Consider the following 25396-nt stretch of genomic DNA (forward strand, 5'->3'; position numbering starts at 1 on the left):
CCATCACTAGATTCTCGTATTGCAGTCATGAGCACAGTGGGATGTATCTCCTACAATTACTGTGTGGTTGGCAACTCCATGTGACTTTAAAAGAGTAGGAATTCTGCTGTCACATATATTGTTGTTAATATGTCAACTTGGTCAAGTTTGTTACTTGGATCGTTAAATATTCTTTATCCTTAATTAATTTTTTCTGCTTGTTCATCATCTCTTACCAGGTAGGTGCAAAATCTTACACAAATATGTTGTGCAGTTCTAATTTTGGATTTGTTTTTTCTCCTTTTAGTTATGTCAGTTATTGCTTATATATTTTCTATACCATTATATTGAAGGCATGCCAGTTTAGCCTCATGATCCGTTCCTGGGGCACCGACTCTTTCACGCAGTGGTGTGCCGAAGCTGGCTCGCCTTGGTTGTCAGCTGATTGTGAAGCATCTCTTTCCAACTCCATATTCAGGGGCATCATGTTGGTAGATTGAAATCAGCCATAACAGGGATAATGACATACTTGAAAACGGACAAATGCTACAACACAATGAACATCCATTTTTAAAATTATTTATCAGCACACACTGCATTTATAATTAGGACATATTTCTCTATCTCTAGCAAAGAGATAAGGCTCCTACCTTAACATCTCATGTATTTCTTCTGATGTTAATGTAGACATACAAGCTTTTGTTTAGTTATTGTGTTCATGGTGTTTCTTTTCCATCACTTCAACTTTTCTATGTTCTAATATTTGTGAGGTGTCCTTGCTAACAGTGTAAGGTTGGATTTTGCTCTTTATTTGTAGATTGATATTCACTGTGTTTGTGGACAATTTGATCTATTAACTTCTAATGTAATCATGATAATTTGAATTTCTATTTTCCATATTTCTATGCTTTCTCTTTGAGTCATCTCTTTCATATTTATTCTCTTCTCTCTTTCTCCTTTTTGATTAAATATACATTTTGTCATTCCATTTCTCCCTCTGTTAACTTATTAGTCCTATATTATTGTTATTTTATAATTCTTTTCTGTGCATTTTTCACAATATTATATTGGCTTCAAATATACAGCATTGTGATTCTACAGTTATCTACATTATTAGATGTTCACCCCAGCTAGTGTAGTTACTGTCAACGGGGACAGATGTTACAGAATTATTGACTATATTCTTTATGCTATACTTTCATCCCCATGACTAATTTATATTATGATTGAAGTTTTATATTTCTTAATCCCTTTCTTCTGTGCTTTATGTAGAGATAACATCTTGCTTTCTCTTTAAAATTTTAAAAAATTGTAGTACAATATATAAAACATGAAATATACCATTCTACCGCTTGAGGCATATAATTCAGTGGCATTTACTGTATTCATTACCACTATTTCATTCATACAAACTCCATGGAACAACAATGCAATTGAGGACATTGTAGCTATGAAAAATAATATCAAAGATACTATAAGTCAATATGGAGAGACTTCCAGGGTATATTGTTAAATGGAAGAGAAAAATATGTGAAAGAGCATCGATAGCTTGTTAATTTTTGTGTAAAAATGAAGAAAAAAGAATATACATGTATCTTCCCATTTGAACAAAAATAAACACAGGAAGAATAAATCAGAAACTAGTGAGATTGCTTATCTATGGGAGTTGGATGGGAATGGGGTAAAAAAGATGGGGAGATGAATCTATCTATTTGTATGGCTTTGACTATGTTATCTTTTACCTACTACAAGATAAACAGAAGAGGATTGGGAATAAAGCAAAAGGGAATAAGACAAAACAAATGAACCTAATTATATTTCAAACTAATACTATGATTAGACTAAAGGGGAAAAAAATAACTAACCTAAGTAATTCTTGAACAGAGAATTTTATCTAAATAATCTCACAATAAAGAAAAAACTAAACAGAAATTTTAAGTTGCAGTTAACTTGTCAATAACAGTGGTATGAAGTCAAGATTCTGAAATTACTTAACATGTATTCAGAGATTCATCCTCAGATCTACCCAAATGATACTAGTTACAAAGGTTAAAATAGTAACATTACAGTAGAGAACCTGGCAGTACCACCTTAACTAATTGCTCAAAGATAAAATCACTAGTAAATGGAAACATTGGTATGGTAAGTTTTCGAAACATATGCACTGTATTACATATACCTGCTGAATTTCTAAGCCTGAAATATACATGTTTACAGAAGGTAAACATAGTAAAGTGTTAATCATTGGGGAATCTGGGTGAATTGTGTACAGGAATTTTTTCTATAATTTTACAACTATTCTATGTGCCTGAAATCATTTCAAAGTAGAAAGTTAAAAACCCCTTTGTCCCAGCTGGAACATGTCCAAGAAGAAAGGAGTCCAGGGCATTGCTGGCATCTGAGACACCTGCCCATGGGACTCCAGTCCCCTGGCTCTGGATGGGCAGCTCCCAAAAGAACACTAAGAAATCAGCCAGAAGCCTGGAGAATTGTTTCAGTCCTGCCATTGGTAATTAAAATGTTGTCTTGACTCATTTTTCTGGCACTGGTTAAGGAACATGAAAGTTGGTACAAGTGCTGAGGCTACAGATATTTCTCCTATAAGTCTGGGTACTGAGTCTCCTGCAAAGAAGCTGAGAATTTGGGCAACAGTCTAGAAGAGGTGTTTCAGGTCACCAATGATACGCACAGGTCAGAGGGAGCTGGAAATCTGTACTTGGAGATGGATCTGCCTGTATGCTCCTGGGTTTGTATATGAGTATCTCTGTTCATGGGTGTGTGTGTCTGTGTGTATTATGTGTGTTTGTGTACATATTTGGTAGTTGTGTGTGTGTGTGCACTACATTTGTAACTGGCAGCCTGATTCTTTCCCTGAGTTAGACCCAATCTGGGCTCTGTTTTAGCACCAAGTTGTGTTGACCAAGTTATCAGCTCCTAATGTGTCAGTAGGGACTCTTGATTCATGCCTGTGACCTTGAACATTTGCATCACAGCTGAGTGGATTAGAGCTCAGCACCGGAGGTAAGATTGTTGTCTCTGGGTTTGGAGAAGAGGACACCCCATCTTTCAAGGAACAGAGTCCGAGGGGCTCACACCTCTGCTTTCAGTGTGTATTCGTGAAATGTGTGGGATGCATCTGGGTGTGAGAGCAGCATGTGTACTGCGTGTCTGCACCATGTGTGTTTTACTACCTGTGTGGATGCTGGCGGTGGTTTAATGGTGGTGCCTGTGATGGAAAAGGCTTAACTGCCCCCCGCTGATGACCTCCCTGGGTAGGGGGTGGGTCAGAAGGGGCCAAAGCTCGCCTCTCAGCGATGGGAGTGTGTGTACCTCTTGTTGTAGTGTGTGTATGGTGGGTGTTCATGTGTGTTTGTGGGCATCTGATTTGCATCCATGGCCTCAAATATTTCCTTGCGTGCCCTCCTGGGACACCGCTGGCTGTGGTAACCAACTCAAGCCACTCCGTTTCCTGAAAAGGATCTGCTATCATTTTCAGAAACCTGAATGGACTGAGTCACTTACAATTTTGTAACCCTTTACTTTCACTAAATGTCCCAGGCAAAAAAACCTCCAGGCATCATGCTGTGTGAAGTTAGAGTGGTGAGACCATGGGAAAATTATGTAAGTCTTTGGCCTCAGATTCCACATCTACAAAATGGAAAGAATTACACATGCCTTGTGAACTTCACAGGCCCTCAGTAAATATTTATTGTTTAAACGGAAGTTAAGGTGAAATCTTTTTTCCAGGGGGAAAGTATATAAATATGAATGAATGAAATGACTTAGGCAGAGGACTAAGAAAATTCTGGACAACACTGGCTTCCTAGCAGTTCTGAAATAATAGAAGGTGTTTGCTCCCCTAATCAGTGAAAGGAAAAGTTTCCACGTGTGGTGGTTAAGAGGACTGGCTCTGAGTGCAGTCATTAGACTCAATCACATGAAGTAGCCAATACTTGGTAATTTCTAATCAACAGAAAATGGTAATACATAAAGGTTGTTACATAAATTATATATTATGTGTATTATATAGAATGTATATTATAGATGCATATATAAGCACTTATGTGTGTGTGTGCATGTCTGTTCCCACTGCAGTGTTATATGCTTATGCAGTTTGTATCATTTATATTTCCATTCTTCAAAGCTAAAATAGATTGGTGCAGATTAACATTAGAAGATTTTTTAAAATCTGGGAATGGAGGCTGGCGTATGGATATAATTAGGGGATGTGGGTAAAGCCCTTAGTCTAGTACCTAAATGCTCACCATTATTATGAAAGGTACTTTATGAACTGTTTTGGTTTGGGAGCTATTCCATCATAAAGCAGCTCTAAATGACCACCCGTTTCTTCAGGGATGATGTGTTTAGGGCTGTGGGTCAATGGGACCAGCCAGCTCACAGGAGGAGAGTGACAGCACTCCAACACCACCTCAGCACCAGAGTCTCACATTACTTTAAGGCAGAAACAACTGACACCAGTTTGCTGGGGCTCATCTACTATTCCTGCCATGGTGAGCTGTTATGATTTGACTTGTCTAGTGTAGGAAACCTTGCTCATCAATAGAGGGCAGGGGCTTTGCCTGTCTTGTTCATTGCTGCTTTCTCTGTCCTTAGCAGAGGTCCCCATATGGACTCCATATTCAGTGAGTAAGGGTTGAATAAAATAGCAAACACCCTCTTGCTTCTGTGCAATGAGCTCTTGCTGGCGGCTCTTAGGTGTGATGCTTTCCTGGAGCCCGACTGGGCTAGAGTGAAGATGCGTGCATTCACAGTGTGACGAACTAGTGGGAGTGCAGTTAAAAAGGCCTTGTTTTCCTGGAGAATTACAGTATGAGATGTAATGGTCCTGCTCAACCTTTTTAGGTTCCTGAGATTCCCAAACCTGAATGAGTCCCGAGAACCAGAGCAGCGTGTCCGAGTTCCTCCTCCTGGGGCTCCCCATCCCCCCGGAGCAGCAGGGTGTGTTCTTCGCCCTGTTCCTGGGCATGTACCTAACCACGGTGCTGGGGAACCTGCTCATCATCCTGCTCGTCAGGCTGGACTCGTGCCTCCACACCCCCATGTACGTTCTCCTCAGCCACCTGGCCCTCTCTGACATTTCTCTTTCATCTGTCACTGTCCCAAAGATGTTGACAAACATGTATGCTCAGGATCACTCCATCCCCTATGCTGGGTGCCTTTCACAAATATATTTGTTTGTTCATTTTAGTTGTCTTGACAGCTTTCTTCTTGCAGTGATGGCGTATGACAGGTATGTGGCCGTGTGTCACCCTCTCCACTACACCAGCATCATGAGGGATGAGGTGTGTATCACCCTTGTAGCTGGGTGCTGGTTTTTCTCTTGTACCCATACTCTGTTGCACACCCTCCTCATGAACCAGCTGTCCTTCTGTGCAGGGACGATCATTCCCCACTTCTATTGTGATCTTGACATTGTGCTCAAGTCCTCCTGCTCAGACACCTCCCTCAATGAGCTGCTCATCCTCATTGAAGGTGGACTGCTCTTCATTGTGACAGTGGGTGCGATCTTGGGCTCATATATCCGCATAGCGGTCGTCATCCTGAAGGTCCCCTCCCTCAAACGGATCTCCAAAGCCTTGTCTACCTGTGGCTCCCACCTCTTCGTAGTGTGTTTATACTATGGGACATTTGCAGGTGTTTACTTTTTCTCCTCATCAGGCAAGTCCAAAGACAAGGACGTCATTGCCTCTGTGATGTACATAATTGTCACCCCCATGCTGAACCCCTTCATCTACAGCCTGAGGAATAATGATATGAAACGTGCTCTTCAGAAAATTTTCAGAGCCAAGGACACCCCTTGGTGTCATTAATTCAATCCCCTTGTGCTGGGCACTCATGGGGGCTGTAAAATAGGTCTCCTCAAAAGTTGTAACTTGGCTGGCTCTTTAACAGTCCTGTGAACTCTTAACATTCTCTACCATTTTACATTTCCTCTTGTATTTATGTTCGCCTGATCTTTTTCCCTACCTGGCCTCTGAATTCTGTGTGTTAATCCACTGCAGTGGAACTGCAAGCCCTCCCATACCCTGATAATGTTCTCTGAGAGCTTGTGAAACTTTGGAGCTCACTTCTTTGGACTTTAAGAAGTTTACAAATATTAATTTTTTTCTTTACAACCTTCTGTATCTGGTGTTGATGCCAATACACATTAATCTGAGTTTTCATAATACCACTCAACTTCATTCATTTCATGTGTGAGAAATTCAGAAGTTTCCAAACTGCTGTGTATATGATAGAGAGAAGAATAACTGTCACACAGGCATTTGTTAAGCACTTAAATATATGTTTATGAACTCAGCACAGGCGTTTTAAGAGGGTGTTTATTCAGTTCACTGTTACAGAGAATCAAACTAAAGCCTAGGGAGATCCAGTAAGTAGTTGTCCCAAGACTTAACCTCAAACATGTGGACTTCAAAATATCAGGTGTTTAACCTCATTACTTTGTTGCCATTATCCTGATTTCAAGTACAATTGGCTAGTTTGGCTGTTTTGTACATAAAGCATAGAGTATGTGCTCTTTTGTCTTTTTCCATATAGTTACGGTTAACTCATTCGCATGGTTCACGCATTTTAGTTGTATCTGTTTGCCTTTATGTAGTCATCCATTCCAGTTTGATTGACATTTGGGTCATTCCCAGTTTAATTAAAAAAAAATTGTGTGTATACCTAGCAATGAAGTTTTTGGAAGAAAATTTGTGTATATTTCAATGACTTAATAGATAATATAAAAAAAGTTAGACAAAATGTTTGTACCAGTTTACAGTGCTCCCTGTAATATATAAAAAGGTGTGGTCCACTTCCTCGCCAACATTTATACTGTCCATCTTTTCCGCTGTACACGTTCTTAAGGGTCTGTAGAAGTACTGGGTAGTGGTTTTAATTTATATTTGTCTGATAACTCATGAATTTATCTCCTTGCTTATGCTTATTGGTCTTTTGGGTATGCGCTCTTATTTAATGGTCTGTTCCTAATCATTTGCTGCTGTTTTATTTGATAGTCTGTTTTTTTGTATTTGTTTCTAGGAGTTCTTTATGTATCCTAGATAAAAGTCCTTTGCTGTATATATGTATTGAGGATTTAGTCTGTCATTATGTTGCTTGCTTTTTCAAAATATTAGTGGGTTTTTTGATGAATGGAGTTGTACACCTTAGTGTAGTCATATGTATAAAAATTTTTCCTATGTGGCTAACTCTGTGTCTTATTTAAGAAACTTTTGACTACCAAAAGATCTACAGGTATTCCCTTAAGTTTGTTTTTTTTTGTAGATAATTATTTTTTATTGAAGGGTAGTTGACACACAGTATTACATTACATTAGTTTCAGGTGGACAACGCAGTGATTCAACATTTATATACATGATAATTCTAGGTACCAGCTATCACCATACCAAGTTGTTACAATATTTTGACTATATTCCTTATGCTATACATTACATCCCGGTTACTTATTTATTTTACAATTGGAAGTTTGTACTTTTTTTTTTGTTGTGAGGGCATCTCTCATATTTATTGATCAAATGGTTGTTAACAACAATAAAATTCTGTATAGGGGAGTCAATGCTCAATGCACAATCATTAATCCACCCCAAGCCTAATTTTCGTCAGTCTCCAATCTTCTGAAGCATAACAAACAAGTTCTTACATGGAGAACGAATTATTACATAGTGAATAAGTTACATGGTGGACAGTACAAGGGCAGTCATCACAGAAACTTTTGGTTTTGCTCATGCATTATGAACTATAAACAGTCAGTTCAAATATGAATACTCATTTGATTTTTATACTTGATTTATATGTGGATACCACATTTCTCTCTTTATTATTATTATTTTTAATAAAATGCTGAAGTGGTAGGTAGATACAAGATAAAGGTAGAAAACATAGTTTAGTGTTGTAAGAGAGGAAATGTAGATGATCAGGTGTGTGCCTGTAGACTATGTGTTAATCCAAGCTAGACAAGGGCAATAAAACATCCACAGATGCAGAAGATTTCTCTCAGAACAGGGGGGGTGAGGTTCTAAGCCTCACCTCTGTTGATCCCCAATTTCTCACCCGATGGTCCCCCTGCAACTGTGCCTGTCTTAGGTTGTTCCTCCCTTGAGGAATCTTACCCGTCTCTGGCTAACCAGTCATCTTCGGGGCCATACAGGGAAATGTAAAGTTGGTAAGTGAGAGAGAAGCCTTATTGTTTGAAAAGGTTAGCTTTTTACTTCTTTGCATATTTATGCCCTGTGGCTTCTATGCCTGCATTTGTCTTGAGGTATCTTTACCACTTGGAAGAATTATGATACTCGGTAAATTCGATATGAGGCACGAATTCTATTTAAGGGTTGTAATTAGGAAGGAAGAAGAAAAGCTATAGAAATAGCAGGCAGAAGAAAACATGGGAAGATTGATTATTTCTTTGACATATCTTCTTGTAGAGTAACTTCAGCATGTATAGGTTTTAAACTACTAATTAAATTGCGCACACACATTGACATAATAGGAGTATAGTTACATAACCAAAGCATACCTGTAATTACCAGTCATCTCCAGTGAAACCAAGAAAACCAGTTAGGCACCTTAGGCATTTGTGAAAACTTATCTATGATATGGTGAATATTGTCCAACTGAACTTGAACAGCCTGAGAAAAATCAGACAAATTAATACAACCCATTCCTGGGGACTGTTCACATCCCATATGTTCTTTTAACAGTAAATAGTCTGTAGTTGTAAGATTTTGGAGCGCTACAATTTGCACTTCTCCTAATTCTTGGTTGAGTTCCAACAGTATAGATCCAGTCAAATTTGTTGTTTTACTGTATGCACAGGCCAGCTTAGATATCTCCTTCCTCATTCCCATGGTAAGTCCAGGAACTGGTGGGATGAGTGCATCTACAGCTGTAGCAGTGCGTGGATCTTTGTTGGGTTTTTTGATGATCATCTTCTGGCATGAGTCTTCCCGAGAGTGCTGATGTTGGAAGTTCTCTTTCATATCGTTTCTTAGTTCATTTTCGGGGTAGCCAAATTAGGCTTTGATCCTCTGTATAAACACAAACAGACCCTTTGCCTACACTTTTATATGCCCTTTATATCATTGTGTAGAACTCATTGGAGGTCACCAAACAGGAACTGCTTATTTTTTTAATCATTAATCTACACTTCCATGATGAATATTTTGTTTACTAGGCTCTCCCCTATACCAGGTCCCCCTCCCCTATAAACCCCTTTACAGTCACTGTCCATCAGCATAGCAAATGTTATAGAATCACTACTTGCCTTCTCTGTGTTGTACAGCCCTCCCCTTTCTCCCACACCCCCATGCATGCTAATCTTAATACCCCCCTTCTTCCCCCCCCTTATCCCTCCCTACCCACCCATCCTCCCCAGTCCCTTTCCCTTTGGTATCTGTTAGTCCATTCTTGAGTTCTGTGATTCTGCTGCTGTTTTGTTCCTTCAGTTTTTCCTTTGTTCTTATACTCCACAGATGCGTGAAATCATTTGGTATTTCTCTTTCTCCGCTTGGCTTGTTTCACTGAGCATAATACCCTCCAGCTCCATCCATGTTGCTGCAAATGGTAGGATTTGCCCTTTTCTTATGGCTGAGTAGTATTCCATTGTGTATATGTACCACATCTGCTTTATCCTTTCATCTATCAATGGACATTTAGGTTGCTTCCAATTCTTGGCTATTGTAAATAGTGCTGCGATAAACATAGGGGTGCATTGGTCTTTCTCATACTTGATTGCTGCATTCTTAGGGTAAATTCCTAGGAGTGCAATTCCTGGGTCAAATGCTAAGTCTGTTTTGAGCATTTTGATGTATCTCCATACTGTTTTCCACAATGGTTGAACTAATTTACATTCCCACCAGCAGTGTAGGAGAGTTCCCCTTTCTCCACAGCCTCACCCACATTTGTTGTTGTTTGTCTTTTGGATGGCAGCCATCCTTACTGGTGTGAGGTGATACCTCATTGTAGTTTTAATTTGCATTTCCCTGATAATTAGTGATGTGGAGCATCTTTTCTTGTGTCTGTTGGCCATCTGTATTTCTGTTTTGGAGAACTTTCTGTTCAGTTCTTCTGCCCATTTTTTAATTGGGTTATTTGTTTTTTGTTTGTTGAGGCGTGTGAGCTCTTTATATATTCTGGACGTCAAGCCTTTATCGGATGTGTCATTTTCAAATATATTCTCCCATACTGTAGGGTTCCTTTTTGTTCTATTGATGGTGTCTTTTGCTGTACAGAAGCTTTTCAGCTTAATATAGTCCCACTTGTTCATTTTTGCTGTTGTTTTCCTTGCCTGGGGAGATATGTTCAAGAAGAGGTCACTCATGTTTATGTCTAAGAGGTTTTTGCCTATGTTTTCTTCCAAGAGTTTAATGGTTTCATAACTTACATTCAGGTCTTTGATCCATTTTGAGTTTACTTTTGTATATGGGGTTAGACAATGGTCCAGTTTCATTCTCCTACATGTAGCTGTCCAGTTTTGCCAGCACCACCTGTTGAAGAGACTGTCATTTTGCCATTGTATGTCCATGGCTCCTTTATCAAATATTAATTGGCCATATCTGTCTGGGTTAATGTCTGGATTCTCTAGTCTGTTCCATTGGTCTGTGGCTCTGTTCTTGTGCCAGTACCAAATTGTCTTGATTACTATGGCTTTATAGTAGAGCTTGAAGTTGGGGAGTGAGATCCCCCCTACTTTATTCTTCTTTCTCAGGATTGCTTTGGCTATTCGGGGTCTTTGGTGTTTCCATATGAATTTTTGAATTATTTGTTCCAGTTCATTGAAGAATGTTGCTGGTAGTTTCATAGGGATTGCATCAAATCTGTATATTGCTTTGGGCAGGATGGCCATTTTGACGATATTAATTCTTCCTAGCCACGAGCATGGGATGAGTTTCCATCTGTTAGTGTCCCCTTTAATTTCTCTTAAGAGTGACTTGTAGTTTTCAGAGTATAAGTCTTTCACTTCTTTGGTTAGGTTTATTCCTAGGTATTTTATTTTTTTTGATGCAATTGTGAATGGAGTTGTTTTCCTGATTTCTCTTTCTGTTGGTTCATTGTTAGTATATAGGAAAGCCACAGATTTCTGTGTGTTGGTTTTGTATCCTGCAGCTTTGCTGTACTCCGATATCAGTTCTAGTAGTTTTGGGGTGGAGTCTTCAGGGTTTTTTATGTACAGTATCATGTCATCTGCAAATAGTGACAGTTTAACTTCTTCTTTACCAATCTGGATTCCTTGTATGTTTTTGTTTTGTCTGATTGCAGTGGGGAGAGTGGGCATCCCTGGCTAGTTCCTGATCTCAGAGGAAATCCTTTCAGCTTCTCGCTGTTCAATATAATGTTGGCTGTGGGTTTATCATAGATGGCCTTTATTATGTTGAGGTACTTGCCCTCTATTCCCATTTTGCTGAGAGTTTTTATCATGAATGGATGTTGAACTTTGTCAAATGCTTTTTCGGCATCTATGGAGATGATCATGTGGTTTTTGTCTTTCTTTTTGTTGATGTGGTGGATGATGTTGATGGACTTTCAAATGTTGTGCCATCCTTGCATCCCTGGGATGAATCCCACTTGGTCATGGTGTATGATCCTCTTGATGTATTTTTGAATTCGGTTTGCTAACATTTTGTTGAGTATTTTTGCATCTATGTTCATCAGGGATATTGGTCTGTAGTTTTCTTTTTTGGTGGGGTCTTTGCCTGGTTTTGGTATTAGGGTGATGTTAGCTTCATAGAATGAGTTTGGGAGTATCCCCTCCTCCTCTATTTTTTTGAAAACTTTAAGGAGAATGGGTATTATGTCTTCCCTGTATGTCTGATAAAATTCCGAGGTAAATCCGTCTGGCCTGGGGTTTTTTTCTTTGGTAGTTTTTTGATTACCACTTCAATTTCGTTGCTGGTAATTGGTCTGTTTAGATTTTCTGTTTCTTTCTGGGTCAGTCTTGGAAGGTTTTATTTTTCTAGGAAGTTGTCCATTTCTCCTAGGTTTCCCAGCTTGTTAGCATATAGGTTTTCATAGTATTCACTAATAATTCTTTGTATTTCTGTGGGGTCCGTCGTGATTTTTCCTTTCTCATTTCTGATACTGTTGATTTGTGTTGACTCTCTTTTCCTCTTAATAAGTCTGGCTAGAGGCTTATCTATTTTGTTTATTTTCTCGAAGAACCAGGTCTTGGTTTCATTGATTTTTGCTATTGTTTTATTCTTCTCAATTTTATTTATTTCTTCTCTGATCTTTATTATGTCCCTCCTTCTGCTGACCTTAGTCCTCATTTGTTGTTCTTTTTCCAATTTCGATAATTGTGCCATTAGACCATTCATTTGGGATTGCTCTTCCTTTTTTAAATATGCTTGGATTGCTATATACTTTCCTCTTAAGACTGCTTTTGCTGCGTCCCACAGAAGTTGGGGCTTAGTGTTGTTGTTGTCATTTGTTTCCATATATTGCTGGATCTCCATTTTGATTTGGTCATTGATCCATTGATTATTTAGGAGCGTGTTGTTAAGCCTCCATGTGTTTGTGAGCCTCTTTGCTTTCTTTGTACAGTTTATTTCTAGTTTTATGCCTTTGTGGTCTGAAAAGTTGGTTGGTAGGATTTCAATCTTTTGGAATTTACTGAGGCTCTTTTTGTGGCCTAGTATGTGGTCTATTCTGGATAATGTTCCATGTGCACTTGAGAAGAATGTATATTCTGTTGCTTTTGGATGTAGAGTTCTGTAGATGTCTATTAGGTCCATCTGCTCTACTGTGTTGTTCAGTGCTTCCGTGTCCTTACTTATTTTCTGCCCGGTGGATCTATCCTTTGGGGTGAGTGGTGTGTTGAAGTCTCCTAGAATGAATGCATTGCAGTCTATTTCCCCCTTTAGTTCTGTTACTATTTGTTTCACATATGCTGGTGCTCCTGTGTTGGGTGCATATATATTTAGAATGGTTATATCCTCTTGTTGGACTGAGCCCTTTATCATTATGTAGTGTCCTTCTTTATCTCTTGTTACTTTCTTTATTTTGAAGTCTATTTTGTCTGATATTAGTACTGCAACCCCTACTTTCTTCTTGCTATTGTTTGCCTGAAATATGCTTTTCCACCCCTTGACTTTTAGTCTGTACATGTCTTTGGGTTTGAGGTGAGTTTCTTGTAAGCAGCATATGGATGGATCTTGCTTTTTTATCCATTCTATTACACTGTGTCTTTTTATTGGTGCATTCAGTCCATTAACATTTAGGGTGACTATTGAAAGATATGTATTTATTGCCATTGCAGGCTTTAAATTCGTGGTTACCAGAGGTTCAAGGTTAGCCTCTTTAGTATCTTACTGCCTAACTTAGCTCACTTATTGAGCTGTTATATACACTGTCTGGAGATTCTTTTCTTCTCTCCCTTCTTATTCCTCCTCCTCGATTCTTCATATGTTGGGTGTTTTGTGCTGTGCTCTTTCTTGGAGTGCTCCCATCTAGAGCAGTCCCTGTAAGATGTCCTGTAGAGGTGGTTTGTGGGAAGCAAATTCCCTCAGCTTTTGTTTGTCTGGGAATTGTTTAATCCCACCATCATATTTGAATGATATTCGTGCTGGATACAGTATCCTTGGTTCAAGGCCCTTCTGTTTCATTGCATTATATATATAATGTCATTCTCTTCTGGCCTGTAGGGTTTCTGTTGAGAAGTGTGATGTTAGCCTGATGGGTTTTCCTTTTTAGGTGACTTTTTTCTCTCTAGCTGCCTTTAAAACTCTTTCCTTGTCCTTGATCTTTGCCATTTTAATTATTATGTGTCTTGGTGTTGTCCTCCTTGGATCCTTTCTGTTGGGGGCTCTGTGTATTTCCATGGTCTGTTCAATTATTTCCTCCCCCAGTGTGGGGAAGTTTTCAGCAATTATTTCTTCCAAGATACTTTCCATCCCTTTTCCTCTCTCTTCTTCTTCTGGTACCCCTATAATACGGATATTGTTCCTTTTGGATTGGTCACACAGTTGTCTTAACATTTTTAATTCCTGTAGATCCTTTTATCTCTCTCTATGTCAGCTTCTATGCGTTCCTGTTCTCTGGTTTCAATTCCATCAATGGCCTCTTGCATCCTATCCATTCTGCTTATAAACCCTTCCAGAGTTTGTTTCATTTCTGCGATCTCCTTTCTGGCATCTGTGATCTCCCTCCGGACTTCATCCCATTTCTCTTGCATATTTCTCTGCATCTCTGTCAACATGTTTATGATTCTTATTTTGAATTCTTTTTCAGGAAGACTGGTTAGGTCTGTCTCCTTCTCTGGTGTTGTCTCTGTGATCTTTGTCTGCCTGTTGCTTTGCCTTTTCATGGTGATAGGAATAGTTTGCAGAGCTGGGACGAGTGAAAGCTGGAATAACTTCCCTTCTTGTTGGTTTGTGGCCCTCCTCTCCTGGGAGAACTGCGACCTCTAGTGGCTTGTGCTGCGCAGCTGCGCGCAGACAGGGTTTCTGCTTCCTGCCCGGCTGCTATGGAGTTAATCTCCGCTGTTGCTGTGGGCGTGGCCTGGCTCGGGCAGCTACTCCAAAATGGTGGAGTCGCGTTGGAGCAGGAGCGGCTGGGAGGCTATTTATCTCCGTAAGGGGCCTCCCTGCTCCCTGCAGCCCAGGGGTTAGGGTGCCCAGAGATCCCGGATTCCCTACCTCTGGATTAAGTGTCCCGCCCTGCCCCTTTAAGACTTCCAAAAAGCACCCGCCAAAGCAAAACAATGACCACAAAAAAAAAAAAATTTTAAATTAAAAAAAAAAAAATGGCCGCTCGTTTTTCTTTATTCTCCAGCGCCAGCCTCAGGCATCTGCTCACCGGTTTTGCTGCCGTGTTTCCCTAGTATTGGGGTCCCTATCCCTTTAAGACTTCCACAAAGCGCTCACCAAAACAAAACAGGAAAAAAAAATGGCTGCTCGCTTTTCTTATGTCCTCTGGCGCCAGGCCTCCGGCACCTGCTCACCGTTCTAGTATCCAGGGCCCCCTGGGCACGCACTGTGTCTGTGCTCTGGCCCGGATGGCTGGGGCTGGGTGTTCGGCAGTCCTGGGCTCCGTCTCCCTCTCGCTCTGCCTATTCTCCTTCCGGGAGCTGCGGGGAGGGGCGCTCGGGTCCCGCGGGGCCGGGGCTTGTATCTTACCCCCTTCGCGAGGTGCTGGGTTCTCTCAGGTGCGGATGTGGTCTGGATGTTGTCCTGTGTCCTCTGGTCTTTATTCTAGGAAGAGTTGTCTTTGTTATATTTCCATGGATATATGTGGTTTTGGGAGGAGATTTCCGCTGCTCTACTCACGCCACCATCTTGGCTCCAATCTTCCCCTTAAGTTTTGATCTTAAAAAAATTCTTGTTTTGCCTTGAATATATGTATCTAAAGTCCATCTATGTTCATTTTTGGCATAGGTTCTAAGATAAGGATACAAATTAACTTTCTTCCTTATGGATACCCAATAGATAAGCAATAATAAATTATTAAAAATTGCATCATTTCACTAGTTGATCAAGTGTGCAACATAACCAACTTCTCTGTCATTTACATAGGTAGATCAGTTTTTAATTATTTTGTGCTAGAGCTCACAGCGCAGATAATGAAGATTCATTGTACAGTAGTTACAGTTACAGTTAGACACAAGAATGAGGTAGAGAGACCAGGTCAGGATAGATGGCTTACATAGTAGATGGGGTACTTCCTATGCATAAAATTCATATCTTAGGGTATTTAAATAAAAGATATTATTAAAAATATTACCTGATCTTTATCATTGCTCACATTTCATGGTGTTGCTTAACAGTAAAACTTATAATTGAGAGTAGTAATTACCCCCCAAATAAATCATTTCCATGAAAACTGTATGGTCCTGACAAGCACAGATTCTTTGAATCGTTGAGTCTCTACTGAATGCAAAATACTCTGTCTCTTGTATAGTGCATGTTGTCACTTTACAGGTTTGGACATGGCTAAAATCAAAGAGCAGTAGTACAGAACATGAATTAAAAATTAAAACATGATTTGTATTAAAATATTCTTAATTTAAAAAAATTGAATGCATGGTGACTAACTGAGCCTCTTATTAAAATATCTTTAAATAATCCCTAAAAATTAGAATAATGTTATTTGTCAGGTCTAGGAAGAGGAAAAAAGTCCTATCCTTCCTCCATTTCATTGCAGTATTGTTTTTCTCATAAATTAAATGATGGAATGCAAATTATCTTGACTTTTTTTCTCTTACATTTCCCTTTGAACTTCAGATATTGCTTAACAATTAAAAACAAAATAAAAGTATTCATATTTTATTTGGGATGGTAGTAAAAATAGAAACAGTTTAGAGATAATTGATTAAAAATATTGAATCTCCAATCTAGAAACATGCTATATATCTCTCTCATTATTTATATCTTCTTATTTTCTTTCAGTACATTTTTGTAGTTTCAGGACAGAGGACTTACACATCTTTTGAGCAAACTTCCCCTAGATAGCTCATATTTGTGGGCAGTTTAAAGGTGTTATAATCATTTAAATTTCATATGTACTTTTTTCTATCATATATTAACTATAGTTGACTTTTCCATGTCAAAGTCAATATACGACTTTGCCGAATTCACTTGTTTATTCTTATAATTTGTTTGCATATTGTTTTGGATATTTTAGGTGAGCCATAATTTTATCAGTGAATAATGATATTTGAGTTCTACCCTCTCAATACTTGGACCCTTTATTCATTTTTATTTACTTAATGCACTGGTTAGGATTCCTGGTATGGTCTTTTATTTTTGCAACCTTATATAATAAAATTCATCTAATAACTTTTAGCAAATTTACTGAGTTGTAACTGAAAAGAAATTGATAAATTCCCAGAAATACACAACCTACCAAGACTGAATCACAAAGAAATAACCTTGATGAGACCGATAAAAAATAAGAAGATTGAATGAATTGTCATAAACCTTCCAACAAAGAAAATGCCAGGACCAGATGATTTTACTGGTGAATTCTATCAAATATTTGAAGAAAAACTAACACCAATCCTTCTTAATTTCTTCCAGAAAACTGAATAACAGGGAATGCCTCCAAACTCAATTTAGGAGGTCAGCATTACCCTGGCACCAAAGATGGTCAAAGGCACTACACAAAAAGAAAACTAAAGGCCAATATCCTGATTAATACAGATGCAAAAATTTTTAACAAAATATTAGCAAATCAAATTCAACAGCACATTAAGAAGATCATGCACCATGACCAAATGAGATTTATCCCTGGGATGCAAAGGTAGTTCAATATTGTAAATCAATTAATATTATACACCACATTAACAGAATGAAGAATAAGAACCACATATCACCTCAACAGCTGCAGAAAAAGCATTTGACAAAATTCAACATCTTTTCATGATAAAAACTGTCAACAAACTAAGCATAGAAGGAACTTAACATAATAAATGTTACATATGGAAAGCCTACAACTAAGATCATACTTACCAGTGAAAAGCTGAAAGCTTTTTCTCTAAGATCAGTAACAAGACAAGGATGCTCATTCTTGTCACTTCTATTTAACATAGTAACATAAGTCCTAGTCAGAGCAATCAGGCAAGAAAAAGAAATAAAAGGCATCCAAATTAGAAAGGAAGATGTAAAATTGTCTCTGTTTTCAGATGACATGTTCTTTTATGTAGAAAACCCTAAAGACTTCACCAAAAACTGTTAGAACTAATAAAGTCAGTGAACTTGCAGGATACAAAATCAATGTAGAAAAACCAGTTGCATTTCTGTACATGAATAACAAACTATGTGAAAGAGAAATGTAAAAAACAATAGCATTTACAATAGTATTAAAAACAATAAAATACATAGGTATAAACTTAACCAAGGAGGTGAAAGGCTTGTACACTGAAAACTACAATATATTGGTGAAAGAAATGAAAGTGTACACAAATAAATGGAAAGACATACCAATCTCATTGATTGGAAGACTTAATATTGTTGAAATGTCTATACTACCTAAAGTGATCTACAGATTCAGTGCAATCTCCATCAAAATCCCAATGGCATTGCTCACAAAAATAGAAAAAACCAATTCTAAAATTCATGTAGAAACACAAAAGATTCAGAATAGCCAAAGCAATCTTGAGAAAAAAGACCAAAGTTTGAGGCGTCATGCTTTCTAATTTCACAATATATTACAAAGCTACCCTCATCAAAGCAGTGTGGTACTGACATAAAGACAGATATGTAGACCAGTGGAACAGAATAGGGAGCCCAGAATTAAACCACACATATATGGTGAACTGATATTTGACAATGGTGCCAAGAATGGACAATGAGGAAAGGATAGCCTCTGCAACATGTGGTCCTGGGAAAACTGGATTGCACATTGCTGGGTTCTTCAGAGGTCAAGCAAGTTCACAGCTTTTCCTCCTTCTCATGACCAGGCAGAGGGGAGGTCAACATGTCACAGACATTAGGGACATGTGGGGCTCAGCCCCTTTGGGCCCTGCACAGGCTCCATATCAAAGGAAGGCAAGTAATTGTGCAATTAGCTTCATTGGCTTTTTCTCTAACCAGAGGCTTAGGGTTGTGTTCCCCTGGGTCTTAGCACTGTTGGTAAACGTGGATCTTCCTGCTCATTGTTCTAAACAGGTATGGGAGGTACTAAAGATCCTTAGGTCAAGGAGGCATAAGAGATGACTATTCAAGCAGCAGCTTGGATCAGCAAGAATCAGCATAGATCAGAGCAAGGTGGGAACCATCACCAGGACTAAGGATGTGTGTTTATGTGAGGATTAGGAGGGAAGAGAGAAAATGCATGTTAACCTTGCTTGTGTAACCATGTGTTTTTAGTGGGTAGCTGACTTGCACATTGACCTAAATAATGCTACAAGCCACATGTGACCATAAAATTAATTAATTAAAATTAACTAAAATGAAAATCTTGATTCCTCGGTTGCACTAGCTATATTTCAAGTGCTCATTAGTCACATGAGGCTAGTGTTGCTGTATTGGACATTATATGCAGATACAGAACATTTCCATCACTTCAGAAAGTCATATTGTATAGTGCTGATAACAGACTGTGGAGAACTGGAAGTCTTTTGCCAATGCATGTATGTGTGCTTATATGTGCTTGTGGGATGTGTATATTGCTTCAATTTACGTTATTTATGTTTTACGTTTGACTATGTAATTCTTGGTTTGTGTACTAGAGTCTGTATGTGTGTGTGGTTTGTGAGATGTATGGGTGATTAGATACCGTGTTTGTTTTATTTTGAACAGTGTTATTAAGGTATAATTGATACACAAAACTACATATTTATTGTATACAACTTGATGAGTTTCACATGAGCATATACATGGGAAGTTACCAACATAATCAAGGCAATAGACATGTCCATCACCTCCAAAAATGTCCTTGTGCCCTTTTTCTGTGGCAAAACTTAACATGAGATCTACCCTTGTAATGAATTTTTAAGTGTATAATATAGTTTGTTGACTATAGGCACTACACTTTGCAGCAAGTCTCTAGAACTAAGTCATCTTGCAGAACTGAAACTTTATATCAACTGAGTAACAACTTTACATTTTCTCCTCCCCCAGCCCTTGGTAGCCACCATTTATTCTCTGCTTCTATGAGTCTGACTATTTTAGATGCCTCATACAAGCGAAATCATGCCGTATTTTTCCTTCTGTGACTGGCTTATTTCACTTAGTATAATGTCCTCTAGGTTTATTCATACTGTCACAGATAGCAGAATGTCCTCCTCTTCTAAGGCAGAATAATACTCCATTGTATGTATACCATATTTTCTTTATCCATTCATCTGTCGATGGACATGTGGGTTGTTTCCGTAAATTGACTATTGTGAATAATTCTGCAAATGAACATCAAGTGCATGTATCTCTTCGAGATCCTGATTCCAATTCTTCCTGGTATACATCCAGAAGTGGGATTGCTGTATCATGTGGTAGTGCTATTTTTAACATCTTAGGGGAACCCCTCTACTGCTCTCTATAGCATCTGGCCATTTTGCATCCCCACCAACAGTGTAGAAGGGTTCCTGTTTGCGCGTTTTTAAAATTGTGCGTGATGGAGCATTTCACGTTAAAGTTCAATGTAAGTTATGAATCAATGCAAACTTCTATATTTTCAGCTAGGATGAACATAGGTCAGAGAGGGCCAAAAAGCAGCCCCTTGGTTGGTTTGTTTCTGTGTCACTGTGTGCCATTCTGTGTGTCTGTCTGTGTGCATACCACAGTCACATTCTAATTCTTTTTGCCTTGAGTGAGTGTAGAGCAGAAAGGGCTGAGTGACAGCCATGTGTGTATGCATAGGATCTGGGCAAACAGTCTCACAGTCTGACTCTTTTTCCTTCTCAGCTCTTGACGTAAATGGGAAGCTCTGTGCAGAGTCCCCTTTATGCAAAGTTGGTGGTAATTTGTCCATGTGGTTTGAAGGTTCCTGAACTTCTCCAGGGCCCCCAATTTTCTTCATTGACTATCAATCGGTTTCCATATTTCCACTTTGGGGAACATGGTGCATATAGTTAATTTTGGAACCTTGTTTAGGAACCTCATCTAAATGGAACCATACAGTACTTCTACATTTGTGACTGGCTTATTGTACTTAGCATACTGTCCTCAAGGTTCATCCATGTTGTGACATGTCCCAGGATTTCCTTCCTTTTTAAGGCTGAATAATATTCCATTGTATGTATGTGTACATTTTATTTATCCATTCATTTTTTCAATGAACATGAGTAATTTCCATCTTTTGGCTATTGTGAATAATACTAGTTTGACAGGAGTGTACAAATATCTGTTTGAGACCCTGCTTTCAATTTTGGGATATATACTCAGAAGCAGAATTTCTGGATATTACAGTAATTCCATCATTATTTTTTTTGGTGAACCATCATAACATTTTCCACACTGGCTGCACCATTTTATATTCCCACTGGCAATTCACAAGGGTTCAAATTTCTCCATCTCCTCACCAACACTTGCTTCCCTCCCACCTTTCCTTCCTTCTCTCTCTCTCTCTCTTTCTGATAATAGCCATTTTAATGGTGTGAAGTGAATTTACGTGTCGAGCACTTGTTTTTTTACATGGTATGTTTCTTCAATCCTTCCAATAATGCTATCGTGCTGCATGTGGTGAGAGAGAGAAAGATGGAGACAGAGAGAATGTGCAACAACTGGGATAAGCAAGAATCAGACACAAGCATGTATTAGTTGAGCGGCAGAGCCATGCTCTTAACCAGTACTCTATGAGGTTGCTGCTAGAAAGTGGGCTCCCTAGAGGAAAGGACTGTGTCTTATTTAGTACACTCTCCCTAGTGCTTATCAGAGCATCTCCACATGGATAAAATAGAAAAAAGAGTGAGTCGTTCTGATTTTCATTTGAAGAGTTTGATGTCCACACTTACTCAAAGTGGCTGTGTCAGTGTACAGACACATCTCATTGCATGGCTGTCACGGACTGGACGAGGCACCTACGTGAGAGAGCCACGCAGTGAGATGTGTCTGTGCGCGGACACAGTAACCTGGAGAGGGTGGGACCGATGGTAACTGCTATGCTCAGTATTTCTAAGTTCCTGCCATTCCCACTCCCCTTCATCCCCAGTGGACAGAAGAGGAGCATGAGGCCTGGGAACCAGAGCAGTGTGTCCGAGTTCCTCCTCCTGGGGCTCCCCGTCCCCCCGGAGCAGCAGGGCGTGCTCTTCGCCCTGTTCCTGGGCATGTACCTGACCACGGTGCTGGGGAACCTGCTCATCATCCTGCTCGTCAGGCTGGACTCGCGCCTCCACACCCCCATGTACTTCTTCCTCAGCCACCTGGCCCTCTCTGACGTCTCCTTTGCATCTGTCACCGTCCCTAAGATGCTCATGAATATGCAGACTCAGAACCTAGCCATCTCCTATCCGGGGTGCATCACACAGATGTATTTTTATATACTTTTTGGCTGTGTTGATAATCTCCTTCTCGCAGTGATGGCGTATGACAGGTATGTGGCCATCTGTCACCCTCTCCACTACACCACCGTCATGAGGGACGGGCTGTGTGTGTCTCTGGTGGCTGGCTCCTGGGTTCTCTCTTGCGGCAGTGCCCTCTTGCACACCCTCCTCCTGGCCCAGGTGTCCTTCTGCGCTGACAGTGTCATTCCCCACTTTTTCTGTAGCCTCCCCGTCTTACTCAAGCTGTCCTGCTCCGACACCTCTTCCAATGAGCTGGCTTTATTTACTGCTGGGGCTGCGGTTGTCATTCTTCCATTAAGTGGCATCCTGGTCTCTTACGGCCACATTGGGGCCTCTATCCTGCAGGTCCCCTCTACCAAAGGGATCTGCAAAGCCGTGTCCACCTGTGGCTCCCACCTCTCTGTGGTGCTGCTGTTCTATGGAACAATTATGGGTCTCTACTTTGCCTCCTCACCGAGCAACTCCAGCGGCAAAGACGTGATTGCCTCGCTGATGTACACAGTGGTCACCCCCATGCTGAACCCCTTCATCTACAGCCTGAGGAACAGGGACATGAAATTGGCTCTGGGGATTCTTTTCAGAAACAGCATCCTTTTTGCCAAGTGAGAATCACCTACTCATGTTCTTACTTTGCCCGCCAACCTTGTCAGAGATGCCTTCTTAAAAAATGGTGTGTTGACCACTCATGTCTCTAGCACCCTCCTGACTGTCCTCTAAATGGGTGGTCATGATCTAGGACCCTACTCCTTTCAATCTAGTCACATCTGTGGTCCATTCCGTCTTCCACAACCCTAAGTACGGTATTGCCCACAACACACATTCATCTTTGTAGTCTTCAGTGCCAGACTCCTTATGAGTTGGGTGTATGATTGATCATTCTGAGTAAGTTGTGGTATGCTTTTATCTCCCTGAAGAAAGATGCTATGGTATTGTTTTGATAGCTTTAAAAAAAAAACTCATCAGCAACAGGTGTTATAACTTTAAGTTATAACTCACAGTCTTTGTCTGTTGGCATAAATGAGCTCTAGATCAGCCCCTTATTTCTTCTTTCTTGTCTGATGTTTTTCAAAGCTACACATAAAGTCCCTAATGTTTTGTTTTAGAAAAGTCCAGAAAGCTTACCTTCTTAATGCAGTAGCTTGAGAATAAAGTGCCTTTGATGATTTGCTAAAACCTAAATAAATTTTCATTTGATTGTGCCTGTGACAAGAAATTCATATGGGAACACAGAGGAGTCTGTCCAATCACCAGATTTCCCCATTCTAGGAAGATGTTTCTTTTCCCTCCACGTTGGGTTTTTGTGGTGAGAACAGCCTGTATCTGCCTGGTTAATTTTAGTCTGGGAAACTGAGTGTCATCTTGTTTCCAAACCGAGACTTCCACTTTCAAGAAGGAAGAGCTAAATGTAAGAATTCATAATTCATGCACGTAAAATTATTTACTGCATGATTACTATATGCCAGGCAATTTTGTAAGTTCCAGGCATACAAATTTTTAAAAAAGACCCCAAGAGGGTCCCCATGGAGAGTTTACATTCCAGCATTTCTGACCCCATTCAGGACACTCATTTTTTTTTCATAGCAGTTTTTAACCTTCAAACACACCAGAAGATTTATTCATTTCTTTTAGTGTCATTGGTTCTTTACTGCAATATAGTCACTACAAGGGATGAGCTTTGTCTCTTCAATAAATAAATAAATTCTTTTTTGTTTGGAGGTAAAAACTGTTATGAATAAAGATTAAAAATGGGAAGCAAGAGTACTTGGGATGGGGTTTACCATGGAACATTGTGTGAGCCAGGTAGGACTCACTGGAAATGTAATATCCAAATAAAGGCAGTGAGGACAGGTAAGTGAGCCATGGGGCTATTGGGGGGAAAACATTCCAAGTGTGAAGATCTGCAGCTAGAAATACTCTGTGGAAAGATGGCACCTGGTCTATTTCAGGAAAGTGAAGGGAACCTCTGAAGCTGAAAGGGGACAAGTGGGGGGTGGGCAGGCTCTAGGTTTAGAGTTATCAGGGGATGATCAGATTTGTAGGACACTGAAGATCACAGTAGGTGTGTTAGTAAGGTTCTCCAGAGAAACAGAACCAGTAGGGTGTATGTGTGTGTGCAGAGAGATTTATTTCAAGGAATTTGCTCTTGAGATCGTGGAGGCTGGCAAGTCCATAATCTGCAGGGTAGGATGGCAGGCTGGAAACCCGGGGAGAGGTTGCAATTTGGATCCAAAGGCAGCCTCCTGACAGAACTGCTGCTTCTCTGGGAGAGGTCAGTCTTTTTCTCAATGCGCTCAACTGATTCAGTGAGGCCCACCTGCATTATGCAGGGCAATCTATGTGAAGTCTGCTGGTAAAAATGTTAATCCCATCCAAAAAAGACCTTCACAGAAACGTCTAGCATACTATTTGACTAAATATCTGAGTACATTAGCCCAGCTGACACATAAAATTAACCATCAGAGTAGTTTGGTTTCCAGTCTAAGCAATTTGGGAACCCACTGGAAGGTATCCAACAGAGGAATGGCAAGATGCTTTTGACACGTGTACACCGATGAAACTATCCCCACAAACCATAGAAATCATGAAGTTCCCTCCTGCCCACCCTCCTCCCTCCTCTTTGCTTCTATCTGTCACCAGGGGAACCACTGATCTGTTTTCTGTCACATTAGATTAGTTTACCTGGTCTAGAAGTTTATCTAAATGGAACCATACGGGATATATTCTTTCGCTGCTGCTTTTTTTCATGCAACAAAATCATTTTGAGATTCATCCACGTTTCAGTGTTTATCAGTGGTCCATTCTTTTTATTCCACTGTGTGGATATACCACGTTCACATCTTTAGTCCATTCACCTGTTGATGGACATTTGGGTGTTTCCGGTTTTGGGCTGTGAAAGAAAGCCGTTAGGAACATTTTTGTATAAGTCCTTGTATACATTCTCTCCTTTGGGCAAATGACCGTTCATCTGCTAGGTATATGTTTCATTTTGAAAGAAACTGTCAAACTGGTTTTCGAAGTGGCAGTACTGGCAGCGTGTGGGAGTTCCAGGTCCTCCACAGGTGCAGTGATCCATGACGGCAGCAGTCCTTTTCATTTTAATGAAACTAATTCATTCAGCGATTACAAAGTGCCTACTGTGTGCCACAGCTGAGCCCTAGGAATACAGAGACGTTGACAATGAACCTTGTGATTTATTAAGCTTTCATTGCGTGTTCACCTAACTATCCCTCAAACTCATACGAAGGGGACTACAATTATTCCCATTCTGAAGAACCTGCATCTCAGAGATTTTCGATAAATTGCCTGGGGATGCTGTTAGGAGAGCCCAGAGCATGCAGACTCGATGCCTTACTCCTGAACCGGGCACAGACTCTACCGGACAGGACCTCACAGAGCAGTGGGGAGACCTTCAGGGGCTTTGTGTTCTAACAGAGGCCCGAGTGGGTGTCACGGAAGCCTGCAGAA

The 25396-nt window shown here is 39.9% G+C and overlaps 2 protein-coding genes across 2 annotated transcripts; both read left to right on the plus strand.

The window, feature by feature from the left end:
• Nucleotides 1–4865: 4865 nt before the first annotated feature.
• On the plus strand, nucleotides 4866–5810 carry LOC118927345 (olfactory receptor 1J4-like). Its single transcript, XM_036915406.1, has one exon. The coding sequence runs from the start codon at nucleotides 4866–4868 to the stop codon at nucleotides 5808–5810; it is 945 nt and encodes a 314-aa protein (XP_036771301.1).
• A 15779-nt stretch (nucleotides 5811–21589) lies between these two features.
• Nucleotides 21590–22537, plus strand: LOC118927354 (olfactory receptor 1J1-like). Its single transcript, XM_036915415.2, has one exon. The coding sequence runs from the start codon at nucleotides 21596–21598 to the stop codon at nucleotides 22535–22537; it is 942 nt and encodes a 313-aa protein (XP_036771310.1). The 5' UTR covers nucleotides 21590–21595.
• The last annotated feature ends 2859 nt before the right edge of the window (nucleotides 22538–25396 follow it).

Source organism: Manis pentadactyla, chromosome 3 (assembly GCF_030020395.1).
Source record: "Manis pentadactyla isolate mManPen7 chromosome 3, mManPen7.hap1, whole genome shotgun sequence".
NCBI lineage: Eukaryota > Metazoa > Chordata > Mammalia > Pholidota > Manidae > Manis > Manis pentadactyla.